The sequence below is a fragment of the Lethenteron reissneri genome, chromosome 65 (assembly GCF_015708825.2).
Source record: "Lethenteron reissneri isolate LAM-NWPU_2019-01 chromosome 65, ASM1570882v1, whole genome shotgun sequence".
Classification (NCBI taxonomy): Eukaryota; Metazoa; Chordata; class Hyperoartia; order Petromyzontiformes; family Petromyzontidae; genus Lethenteron; species Lethenteron reissneri.
In genome coordinates, this window is record NC_083843.1 from 5,439,796 (window position 1) to 5,453,248 (window position 13,453).

Consider the following 13,453-nt stretch of genomic DNA (forward strand, 5'->3'; position numbering starts at 1 on the left):
AGAATTGCGCTCCCGCCAAGGCGTCCAGCGATTCATCCATCTGAGGGAGCGGGTATGCGTCGGCAACCGAAATTTTGTTAAGACGCCGGAAATCAACGCAAAACCGCAACGAACCGTCCTGCTTTTTAACCAGGACGATCGGCGCTCCCCAAGGGCTGGTGGAAGGAGAAATGATGTCGGCGGCCAACATGTCATCAACAGCCGATTTGACATGGTCCTTTTCGGCGGGACTCAACCGAAACGGATTTTGGCGAATTGGCGCGCTGTCACCCGTGTCAATATGGTGACGCAGCAGGTGAGTACAACCCAAATCGTATTTATTCCGACTAAAAACGTCGGAAAATTCCCGCAGTAGTGTTTTAAGTTGTTGACGCTCTGAATCTGACAGGTCCGTCGATCCCGCACAAAGCGCCTCGAGCCACCCTTCATCGCTGTCCGAATGCGGTCGCGGCGCAGGGACAACGCTGACGTGATTTGCGACGGGTTCCTCATATGGCACCGGCGTTGCGTGAGCAAGCACGGTCCCCTGTGGGACCACCACCGTCTGCGAGCCCACATTGAGGACCGCGATGAAGGGTTCACCGTCCCCTCTTACTATGGTCTGGGCCGGAAGTAAATGAGGTCCACTAACCCCGGCCCTAGACGGCCCCAGCAGAACCCCTTGGGCCCCAACACCCTTAGCGAAGGGCCGCCGAAGTTTCAAGGGAATCAACATTTGCGCCCCCGGAGGGACGCGCACCGTTCTCTCTACGAATGCCGGCACCGTCGCGAACACCGTCCGAGTCGTAACAGGCGATGGCAGAAACGCCATGCGTTTGCCCGACGGGAGCTCAATACATCCCTGGTCGATCAATATCCTAATCGGCATTTTGGCCAGGAAGTCCGTCCCCAGCAGGCACGGAACCGCCAGCGAGGAGGAAACAAAAATCGGCCCAGACAATTTAATTTCCCCAATACAAATTTGGGCACGAATTTGTCCGATGATGCCAAGTGAGCCCCCGTTAGCCGCATAGAATGGTACGTTAACAGGCATCAAAGGACGACTCCGGACAGGGAGAATATTGTAAATCAACTCCGAAATAATGGTCGCCGATGCTCCCGTATCGACCAGGATGCGCACTTCAACCCCGTCGATGTGCCCCACAACGGCCGACGACCCCGACGATGCGGCTACCATACGATCGGCCAGCACGGACCACTGGCCGGGTTCGATATGAGTACCCGGGGTGGTGCGTGATGGTGCGATGGTGCGCGATATCGGCCCCCCTCTCGTTGCGGTGTTTGAGTGCGTGACGGGTGTGTGTGTGGGCCAAACATGTGGGGTGCCGCGACTCGCCGGGTTATGATGGTGGAGCTTGTGATGAGGCCCGTCGTCCCGTTGAGGTGTCGTCCCGCGCTGTCGAGGAGCGCGGCACCCCGAGGCGACGTGGCCCCGGACGCCGCAGTTGAAACACCGCGGGAGCGCCGTTGGAGGAGACGGACGGTTGAAACGGCCCGGCCCGTCCCGGCCCGACCGTGCTCCTGTCGCCTGTTGCGGTCGGTGGTCGACGGCGTAGAGCTCCTCCGTCGGAATGGTGGCTGCAGCCACCGCACGCCCCGCCGATGCCCTGCTGGCTTTCCGCCGCAGTGACAGGAGGTTGGCGTGGAGGAGCCGCGCCGCCTGGAGCGATGTCATCTCCTCGTCCTCCCGGGCGACGACCGCGATGTCAAGGTCGTCTGCCAGGAGGAGGATCTTCTCCGTGACCATCGCGTCCACGCCGTCGTCGTCCATACGAGGGAAGGCCGACTTAGCCATCGCCAGGAGGCTCGTCCGATATGCTAGGGGCGACTCCTTCTCACCCCGCTTGCGGTCGTAAAATTGCTGTCGGCATTCAGCCGATGGTCCATAGACCCCGCCCAGCAGCTGTAGTGCCATCGGTAACGTAGACCGCTTCTCTCTCGGCGCCGATGTGAGGGCGGCGAGCGCGTCGCCATCGAGGAGCGCCGGCAGCGCGCAGAGAGCCTCCTCATCGGACCATTTCGCCATCTCCTGATGGGCGAGGAAACGTCGGCGAAAACCGGCCCAGTCCCCCTCCGCGCCGATGAACTCCTTCAGCGGGGGCAGTCTCTGATGAAGCGCAGCGGTCGTTGTGGACTCCCGCAGGCTGATGTCACCACCACTCGGCTGTGCGTCGGTGCGAACGGCCGATGGGATCGCCTGTCGCGCTTGTGATGACGTTGCAGCTTCAGCGACGGCGATGTCGGAGCGGATGTCTAGGCTGGCCACGCCCCGAACAGCTGTAGCGTCGATGGCGGGAATTTCAAATTCGGACTGCTCCGAAATGGCGGGAAGGCGCCCTGGTCGTTGGCTCGCCTCGCCCCGTGTTGGATCACCGGCCCCTAGTCGCGTGATGGTCTCCAGCGTGGCGGCAGCGGCATACAGCAGCTCCGCCAGCCTCCCGTGAGCCAGCCGTAACGCGTCTGGCTGCGGCCCCTCTTCATTTCGATGCCCCGGTAAGGAGGCGTCAGGCCCCGGCTGCACCTTGTCTTGTGGAGCCGTCTCGGGCTCGACGATCTCGGCAGTGTCTTCCTCCTGCGGTACTTTGGCCCGCGCTGTTTTCCGCGTGTCCATGTTCGAATTACTTCTGACACCAGTTGAAGTACCGGTGAAGATGCTTGACGCCGAGGTTGAGGCACACGTATATTTATTTCACAGTATGACAGTGGGCATATACACTCTCGAGGGGGTATCGGCCCCCTCACCCGTATAACTCGGGATACACCCCTAGCTAACTCTGTCCTAGCCCCGAATCCTCCACTAATGGGCTAGGGGAGGCTAACTGGCCCGACACTGGTAAGTCGGGCCCGGTACCCGGAGTTCCAGACCAGCTCTTACAAGAGCACCGGCTCTGGCTTTCGGGACCACGCCGCTGGCTCAATCCTGTCCGGCCCTGAAAAGGACATCGAACCAGGGGAGTCCAGGGCTCTATCTAAGACGTCTTCAATCTTCTTCCCTTAGCTTAAACATAACTGCCGAGCCCTTTGAAACATCCCCTTTTATACCCAACCCCTCCCTGAGGGGTGGGGCCCCGGGGGATCATAACGTTCGAACCAGCCCCCCCCAGGGTGTCTGGCTCGGACGTCGTAGAGAGCACTTGCTCGTGCACTTACGTAGCCCCGCCCACTGTGTTTGTTTTCCATAGGCTGCCATGCATAACGGGCCCTCTCTTTAACACCCCTACATCAGCAAAGACGCATATATACGCATGCACATGCGCCAATATCGTAATTGCAATGTTTTGCATCAGAATCTGAGTGGTAGAGCACGTGGAGTGGCCATACAGATTTCTTCTCTGAATTTGAACGAGACAGCCACCACCACTGCCACCACCGCCACCGCGCCCACCACTCCTCCAATGATCACTGTTGCACAGGCAGTGGAGGAGGAGAGGGACAAAAAAGAGGTGTTTGTGATGGATTAGTGATTCCACGACATTCATAATTTAACGAATTATTGAAGTTATTGATGAAAATTTTTGAATGTGTAACTTGCTTTAACCGTGTAGTATTCGCTCATTGCTCTCAAAGAGAGAGAGAGGGATATAAGTGGGGAGAAACCACAGAGGAGTAGCAGAAGGCAGCAGCCAACCCAACCCAGCCAACCCCATCCCCCTTTTCATAACTGGTTGATAACACCTTATATATGAAAGCCCGGCGATAACCCACGCATGTGAGGGGGGGGTAACACTCTATCGCACACAGATGGAACAGATGGAGATGAATCCACACACTTTGCGACTGAGTGTGCCTTCTCCTGGCACACTCAGGGGTCCAGCTCCCCCTCGATGCCCACCCATGGGTAGAAGGGAGTGAGCTGTAACAGAAGATTAATCCATGCACTTTGTTCTGCAAACTTCTTCTAGCAGAGCCAGTGTATGGTCCCTCGTTGACACCCACCCACGGGAAGGGAGTTTCAAACCCATCTGTGTGTGATCCACCAACACTAACTCCTGCCTCCACAGCACTAACATGACATTTAAAGTCAGAACTAGCTCAGTAACCTGTCAAAACTAATTTGCAAGTGACGAGCGACTCTCCCTCTCTCCACTCACCTAAATAGGTGTAGTCAGGATGGTTTTCGATGCATGTTGCAATGCTGTCCGCACATCCTGCGATGCTGATTATGTTCTCGCACTCTGAAACAACAGACAACAAACCGACTTTGCAAAAGATGGCCAATGTCCTACACAAAATGGCCACTGCACTGCATCAAACAAGATGGGCGCCACGGTGGCGAGATGTTGACTCCCTTGCCTGGTATAAAGGAGGTCGTGGGTCCAATCACGACCCTGAAACCTGTATATTTGGAATTTTTCGTCTCTCTCCTCGTGGTCGTGTGGATTTTTCTCCGGTTCCTCCAGTTTTTCTCTCCACATTTAGAATCAACATGCACCTAAAGTAATTGGCTGCTAAACATTTTCACATAAGGCACTTCAATGAGCTATCATTTGTGGCTAGGTCGCTTCTGAAAAAGAGCTACATAGCTCAGTGAGCTTTACCTGGTCAAATAAAAAAATAGTTTTGAACTCCAATACCCTACACAAAATGGCCACTGCATCAAACAAAATGGCCCCTGGCATATATTTTTATCTCTGTTTACCCACTGGTTACTGTTGTATATATGCCTTTAACCAAACATTTATATTAAAAGTCATATTGCCTATTTTTAATGCCAATGCTTCTTGTAGACATATGCGCAATCCCTACATACCGAAAGTCCGAAAAACTCGGCAAACCGGGCTCACTCGGAGAAGGGATGAACCAATACACGAACACCTAGAGAGGAACGCCCGTTTCACAACAAACACATGGCTACAGATACACACATACACAGACCACATCTAGGAGCAATTAAGTGGGTCTGTGTCCACACAAATCTTGGGATGACCTCTGGAGGGAGGGAGTATAATAGAGCTTATAACATCGGGTGCCAGGATGCCTGCAGAGTCAGAACCAGGGATGAATTAAGGCTGACCCGATGGATGCACCACATATTCATAGGTGGGAGGAGCTATGGACTTTTGATGTGTCACAATGAATTAATGAAATAAGCAAAACATTCCTACATAACAGTATACAAAAATCATATTCTTTGTAAAGGCAGACTCCGAGATTTGCCCTCGTGACTGGCAATAGAGTTGAGTTCCTGCTAAGTCAGACTCTAAGGATCGCTGAATGTTTAATTTTACATTTTTCTTAATTTTGAGTCACTTGCAGAGTCAAGGATTTCCAGTGCTCTACTAAGCTAAGAGGTGTGATAAGTTACGTGGTTGAGGAAAAATGTTGAGAAGAATATTTGTTAGCAAGGAACCTTATACAGAATTCCTCATGCTATTGTTGTGCGAAGGAATTTTCTATATAATACTGTGATAAGCTAAGAGGTATCAGGGAATTGTTGGAAGAACGTCCATGGTAGTATAAAGCAACTTTTCCAAGTTAAGACTTGAGTTATACACAAATATCGAGTGTGCATGAAATATTGTCCAAGCTATAGGCTGGAAAAATAGTTTGTTGTCATGTGACTGACATTGTATGAGGTGAAGAGGCTCGGAGTGTGAGCGGAGTCACGTGCAGGCTACTGCACAGCGTGGGACCTCTAGAGAGTGTACAACTACGGTGGTCGCACACCAAATCACTTCCAAGGCTGCTGCCAGGCAGCGTGCTGGGCTACCGTGACCGCAGCATGCTCCAGCTGCAGTTCGAGACTGACGTGCAGACAACCCACATGTGCGCAGCATAGCAGCTGCTTTTATGAGCATTTAGTATGGATTGACGAGTAAGTATATTTGCATGGGTACTGTGATTGCTATTTTTTTATATTATAGGAGTTTAGATTAAGCAGGATTCAGAGTGCTTCTTTCCTAACTCATGCATAATTTTCTTAATTGCGGTGAGATCTGAATAGTGATAGCTGACTTTATTACACATCATTGATAAATCGATAATCAGTAAATGAACCTCATGGCGGGGACCCCGGGGTCTAGAATAAACGGAAGTCCAAATTGTAATTAACTTATTTATTTTTGACGACTCTGTCCCACCAGCGCACATAAACGCCGCAAACCACCTGGCGCGGATCATTCTGTTGTTATGTCGTCCTAGCGCAGCGAGGACGAATGCACAGAAGAGCTGAACAAGCGAATGCACTCCATGCTCGGGTTTGGGCAGGATCATAAGTCTTATCTAAAGCTGCTCAAACTACCTACACGACTTAAGTCATTTATTTGTCATAACGATATGCATAATACAGTGAAACTGCTCTCTTATCTTCATTATTGTGACCTACCAATGTCTGCAGCCAGGATCAATCGATGACAATCCTATTATCTGCAGATATTTAACATATGAGATGCGTTGCACCGTAAATTATTCCTGTTTGATAATACTTCTCTTATCCGTATGCATCTGTGCAGATAGTTTTTTTTTGCGGTTAAGCCTTAGTCCCCACATACTGCTCGTATCAATGTGGATAAGAGGAGTGGTGACCCACTACTCTGTAGAGTAACATTGGTATAAACGCTTGTTAAAATATGAACAGCACTTTGAAAACGCGTACTATTTTCCGTACCGTTTACAAAGTGCGTTCACAAATCCACACTGAGAAACAAGATGATTGACAGAGGGGTGTAAATTATTTTTTCGATAGTGTATTTAAAAGTGTATTTAAATAGAGGTACTGCAGGAAGTAGTTTTCAGTTTTAAAGGCATAGTTCAACAAAACAACACTTGCCACCATCCTTCAAACCCATTGCTGAAAAAGAGCAAAGTTTTAGTTTACATTATAATTGTTTGCGTGAGAGCCGGGGGCTTATGGGACCCCGGGGTCCCGCCATGAGGTTCAAATGTTAAAGCGAAAAATTAGTACATGTTAAAGCGAGAATCATTGATGACTGCAGCGAAGTCTTTATTAGCGCAAGGCAAGGGAGGAGCAAGCCACAAAGACAGAGAGTCTCACCGTGGGGGAAGTCGACGGCCACGTAGGCGCAGTGGTCCATCTCGAACCGACGCTTCGAGGCTGTGGAGGAGAGAGACACAGTCCATGGTCACCCGCTCGAACACAGAGTCTCCGGGTAGTCGGGTTATGACATCTGATACCGACGCCACTCCTCCCTCTCATACCTCACACCTCACTATCCCGCCACCCTCCACAAACCACGCACCCCCTGCTACTCCATCTTCCCCACTCTGTGCCGCATTGCCGTTGCTGCGTACGACGTCACAACCGTTGTTTGCATGTTGTTGCGGGTTGACTGGTTGGTGATGATAGTGGTGGCGGTGGCTGCGATATTGGTGGCAGCGGTGGCAGTAGTGTTACAGTATCTGTGATATTTGTATCCATGTATTTTTTGTGTCTTCGCGCCTATGTGTTTGTGTATCTGCGTACGTGTAGTCGTGTCCGTGTATGGGGGAGGAATGGTTGTGGTGGTTGCTTACGCCCCCCGCCGAAGATTAATATTAGTGAAGGGATGCAAACAAGACCGATAGTCTTTCATAACCTCCTTTCCCAAGTGCTAGCTAAAGTGTCTCCTCTTGATAGTCAACCTGTTGGGTTACTTTAATTTCCAGTGATCAGACGGCACAGTAGGGGGCGCATCTGCCAGTCATCTCAAGTCAGTCAACCCATGGAACCTGGATCTGTTCCATGACATGTCAGCAAGCCTTAAAAACTTCACGTGGCCTCCAAGTGCAGTTGGCCTCGCACAGGCACAATGGTCACGTCACCATCACTTAGTGGCGAATGACAGGTGGTGGTATTGGTTATGAGTGTGGGGAGTTAGCACGCTGAGCTATGAACCCAATGACCCGAGTTCAAATCCCACTCACGGCCATCGCCAGTGAGATTACCTGAATCGGTCCTGGACCTTCCTTAGAGCGATTCAGTCTCACATAAGTACTTGGTATGGTGTGTAGTAAACATCGCCATTGGGGAGACAAAGGCGGTCGGGCGTGGTGCTGGTCACCCTCCCACTCAGTGGCGGCCTTTGATAGGTGCTTGGGGTTGTGATGTTGGCTATTGTGATAGTGGTGGCGGTGATTGTGGCAGTGGTGGTGGTGGAGGGAGAGATATAGAGAGAGGGTTCCCCTCTACCTGGGTTGACAGCTAGCTCGGTGTGATGCTCGTGCAGGCAGGTCTTCACGTTGTCGAAGCACTTGTTGTATGCACATTCTGAGCTCCCCGGGGATGGAGGCGTGGGGAGAAGAGACAGATTGGTCAGTTTCAAGCCGTGCGAACAGTGAGCAAATTGTTGGACCCGTTGTCCCAACGTTGGCCCAACATTGGCCGAACATTGGCCGAACATTGGTATTGGAGTATGCCTGTTCTCCCCATAGTTGCGTGGATTTTTCTCTCGGTCCGCTGGTTGTTCCCTCACGATTTATAAATATGCATGGAGAGTATTTAGCTGCTATCCATTTTTACGTAACAAACCACTTTGTTGAGCTATCATTCGTGGCCATGGCACTTCAGAAAAATATATATATAGCTCAGTGGGCCTTAATTAGTTTAGTTTATATGTGGTTTAGAACAGTTGGGTCAACGTTGGACTGGCGTGGTGATTGTGCAATGTGTTTTTGCAGGTGAGAGTTAGAGATGATAAATTATCGCAGTTAGCGCACTGCACCACGAACTCGGCCACCCGAGTTCAATTCCTGCTCATGGTCAACGCCGTTTACGATTATCTGAACTGGTCCTCGGCCTCCCCTATGTCAACTTAGCCTCAAATAACTACCTGGTGTGGTGTGTAAACATCGCCACCTGGAAGGCTGGGCGTAGTGCAGGCCACCCACCCCCTCGTGTGCCATACCAGCCTTCATAGATGCTTGCAATATGGTGATGGTGGAATGTATGTGTGTGGGTGAGAGCTAGCGATGGTCATTGTCGTGCACCACCATCACCACCACTCACTTTGAGCCTCAGAGGAGATCTTGAATGCCTTGAGCTTGCTTGTGGCTGGCAGAATCAAGGAGACCAACACCGTGTTAGTGGTTAGATATTAGGGGTAGGGGTTAGAGATCAGTGGTAGGGGTTGAGATTAGTGGTAGGGGTTAGAGATTAGTGGTAGGAATTAGAGATTAGGGGTTCCGAGATTAGTGGTAGGGGCTATAGATTAGTGGTAGGGGTTAGAGATTAGGGACAGAGTGAGAGGTTAGTGGTAGGTGTTAGAGATTAGGGGTAGGGGTTAGAGGTTAGGGTAGGGGTTAGAGTTTAGGGGTTAGAGATCAGGGGTAGGGGTTAGAGATTAGGGATACGTGTTAGAGATTAGGGGTTATAGATCAGGGGTAGGGGTTAGAGATTAGGGGTAGGGGTTAGAGGTTAGGGGTAGGGGTTAGAGATTAGGGGTTAGAGGTTAGGGGTTAGAGATTAGAGGTAGGGGTTAGAGATTAGCGGTAGGGGTTAGAGATTATGGGTAGGGGTTAGAGATTAGGGGTAACGGTCAGAGATTAGGGGTTGAGTTAAGGGGTTAATTTTAGGGGTTCTGACCATAAGCGGTAATTCTACGCGACCACTCCTCCTTGAAGCAGACTGTCCTGTTCAGCAGATACCCGTCCCTCTTGCACTCTGCAAACCCCGACAACAACATCATCACCCTTATCACCATGGGTTTTATCCGTGTGCAACTCCCTTTCACCCCCCATATGAATAGTAAACACAACTGATAATCGATTGATTGGAAAAATATTAGAATTAAAACCCAAAGCAGAACCGCAGGACCCTCCTGAAAAATAATCCTACTCATTTTGGTTTTCCTGGATGAATCAGTAAATTATAATAATTATTAGATATGTCCCGTTTTTTAATCCCTACAGAAATTACGCAGGGTTACTGTGTGTAAGTTTCCATAATATCGTAGGGGCGGTTGGGACCAGCTTGTCTCTGTCTAGATCCACACAGAGACAGAGACAAAACTCCCCCATGTAGCCTCTAACAGTTTGTGTGAGGCAATTGCTGTCCACTAGCATCAGCACTTAATGGGGGCCAGGAAGGCACATGAAGGGGGTGGTGTGGCTGGAATTATGCCTGCCCAGCTACCTTGTTTTCCCCAGTATTGATGTTTACATTCAGATGCAAGCGATTTCTCACTCACGAGAACAACGTACGCATGCATGCACGCACACACACGCAAGCACAACATCACAGATACACGGCGCAGGTGGAAACCATACAACACACTGTTCATGGCTGAATTAACATGGCCTTATGTTTAACAAGACGGACACTGCCCTCCTACACAAAATGAACACAGCCCTACTACACAAGATGGACACTGTCCTACTACACAAGACAGATACTGTGCTACTATACAACATTGCTAGCGCCTGCTCCTTGTATCTCTGCACCTGTGAGTTGGTCCAATGATGTGCGAAACTTCAGCAAGCAATTCATATCCACATCGTTGAATGCATCGCCCTCACATTCTGTGGGAGGGAACAGAGACACGAGGCCCGGCAGGGGCCGTGCATCAACCCCGCAAGGTGAACATGTGCTTCCTGCATACAACGTGGGGGGCTACCGCACAAAATCCATGTTGTTAATAAAATACACCCCACAAAATCCACGTGCTTAATGACAGAAACGCAGCCAAATAATGATAATTTGCCCATTAAAAGACCGTTCTTTGGACGTGATTTACACAGTTGAAATTGATAAAAGGCCAAAATTATGGTATCCGTCGTGCAATGAGGCACTTAACAGGTGAGTCACGAAGGCTACCATCTCCCACCAAGAAAACTATGGTGCTCCATCAACCGCTTCAGAACAGCAGCTGGTCGCTGCGCCACACCTCCCTCCACAAGTGGAGAATGAGAGACAACCCACACAGTGTGACTGCGGGCATCATAACCAAACAATGAAACCTTGTATTGTGAAGATCTTCATCCTACGCCAGCTCTCTCCGGCGGACTAATGCAGTATTAGTTGTGGCTACTCCTGAAGCTATTGCATGGCTCACAGACTTAAACTTGAAGGGTGATTTGCACATACTTGCCTTGTCGCTAGAAGAAGATAATGTATCATCCTAATGTTAAGAACTTCACTGAACCCACGTCCTAACGATATGAACCCTACTAAATCCGAGTCCTTAATTATAGGAACCTCACTGTATCCATGCCGGCCACACTCAGCCCGATCACAGCTAAAATCACAGTGAGTTTGATGAGTGGGGAAAAATGTGGGTACTCCCACCTATTAAGAGATAAGTGTTCAGGGAGAGATATTAGAGTTGGGGTGATAGATGAGTGTTAGCAGTCAGGGGTAGGAGTTAAAGATGAGTGTAGGGGCTAGAGTTTGTGGCTAAGGGTGGAGGTCGTGGTTAATGGTTCGGGTTAGCTCTTAAGAGTTAGTGGTTGATGGTTAAGGTTCGTGGTTAACAGTTAGTGGTTAAACAGTTATAGTTAGTCGTTAATGGTTATGGGTTCATAGTTAACAGTTATGGGATAGTGGTTAACGATTGGGGCTATGGTTAATGGTTAACAGTTGGGGTTAAGGTTAGTGGTTAAAAGTTATGGGTTAACTGTTCGGTTTGCTGGATAATGGTTAGGGGTTAACGGTTGGATTTAATGTTCTTAGGTTAACGATTATGGGTTTGTGGTAATGGTTAGTTATTATCTATTCGGGATAGTGGTTAGGGTTAGTGGGTTAATGGCTAGGGTTAAGGGTTAGCAGTTACTGATCGATTGCTGCACTCACTCTCCTCCTCAGAGAGGTATTTATTCAGTTTCTCTTCACATTTCTTCTTCTCTTTCATGCAGCGCTCGATCTGACAGTCTGCACAGTCACAACAGCATCGTCAGCATCAGCACTGTGATCCAGGATCACCCACATCACATACATTATGATCAACATCATCATATGGAACAGTGAAGGGAAACTGGCGTCTCGAAAGCCCTTTAATCTTACAGCTCTTTAATCCACCACATGTAGCTCTATCAAAGGGGCATAACGTCGAATACGCTATCACATTAGTAGCGAAGAATAATGAATGTGTCCCGTGTTGTGCCAAAAACTGTCAATATATACGGAATAGATCAACGATTATCTGGTGACTTCGGTGGTAAGGGGGCGCTGGATAAATAAAAACGCTAGATAATCACTAATCGTTATTTTAAACAGCTTATTTTTGGACATTCTTGGATAATATCATGTTTTAGGTGTTGTGTATGTTTTTATTTGTTTACTACGTGAAATTGGCTAAAATAAACAACATAAATAGACACGAACAAATATCATCCTGGAAAAAGTTACCGTGTTTACTGTACCATAACACTCCAATCTCTAAGACTCTGCATGGGTGATGTGCATACACTATTGTTTCAACAACATGTGTTTGACGATCGCCGGGCCTAAGCAGCCTTTAGACCAGTGAATTACATGCACTTCAGCCGTATCGCACTGTTTATTTTCTGTTTTTATTATTGGCGTTATTAGTCATGAAAAATGTACGTACGTGTAGTATTTTCATTTTCTATGTTTTTGTATGAAGTGTATAATGTACTGCAAATAATATTTGATCCTGAAATCCAGCATATATTTTTTTTTGTCACGTATATGGTGCCGATCGCTGGACTCATTAACAGCCTTTAGAGCGGTTTTCCCGCTTTCTCAGGATCAGTCCAGGACCACCGAATAATGTTGGAAGCCGTATAATCGCATGCTGAATAATCGATGATCAACTGTACACATTCATATATACAGCAATCCCTTGCCAATCACGGTTCCGATTATAATATTACTTATAACCGTTTTGCCAATGACGGTATACGGTTCTGCGTAACTAAGCCGTGTTCAAGCATCCGCCACCAATGGCGCATTAAGCATGCGTACCCTCCACGCTTATGAGTTGGCCACCGCTGATAATACGCCAGTAGTTTCAATATCACAAGACAAAGCTCCCCCCCCCTTATAATCCACACAGGCTGTTGGGACAAGTTCTGTGAACGAATAGCACCTATGAGGCCAGCACAATACACGAGGGTGTGGGTGGCCAGCACTACGCCCAGCCGCTTTTATCTCCCCAGTACTGATGTTTAATACACACCAGGCAAGGTACTCATTTGAGGCTGAAGCGACCTTGGGGATGCCCAAGAAGGGTTCAGATGACCATCACCGACATTGGTGGTGGCTCTGAGTGGGAATAAAACTTGGGTCTCTCCCAGGTTCGTAGCGTGGTGCGGTGCTAATCACTCCATCATCGCTTCTTAATATCACCATTCAACATACATACATTACTATTGTAAACATCTATCATTACACTATGTAACACAATTTTTTTTCCTGGGTACTAAATGTTATTTCTTAATTGCTTTTGCCTAATAAGTATAGAAAATGGCTATTATTCCCCACAAACCTTACTTTTGTGACCAGGACTTTATGTGAACGAAAGACACAAATGCACATGTTTTCTCATCGAAAATAGGT

General features: G+C 48.8%; 1 protein-coding gene across 3 annotated transcripts in view; it reads right to left on the reverse strand.

Annotated features, from left to right (window-relative positions):
• LOC133359610 (uncharacterized) overlaps positions 1–13,453 on the reverse strand; it is a 36,344-nt gene that overhangs the window by 11,339 nt on the left and 11,552 nt on the right. For 2 of the 3 annotated variants that reach the window (XM_061578075.1, XM_061578074.1), the window contains exons 5-12: positions 11,726–11,803; positions 10,378–10,455; positions 9,521–9,598; positions 8,945–8,989; positions 8,129–8,206; positions 6,995–7,054; positions 4,092–4,175; positions 3,322–3,402 (exon numbers count right to left, since the gene is read on the reverse strand). In XM_061578075.1, the coding sequence (XP_061434059.1) occupies positions 3,322–3,402; positions 4,092–4,175; positions 6,995–7,054; positions 8,129–8,206; positions 8,945–8,989; positions 9,521–9,598; positions 10,378–10,455; positions 11,726–11,803 (582 nt within the window). The remainder of the gene's footprint in view (positions 1–3,321; positions 3,403–4,091; positions 4,176–6,994; positions 7,055–8,128; positions 8,207–8,944; positions 8,990–9,520; positions 9,599–10,377; positions 10,456–11,725; positions 11,804–13,453) is intronic. The other variant, XM_061578076.1, reaches the window with a different exon arrangement.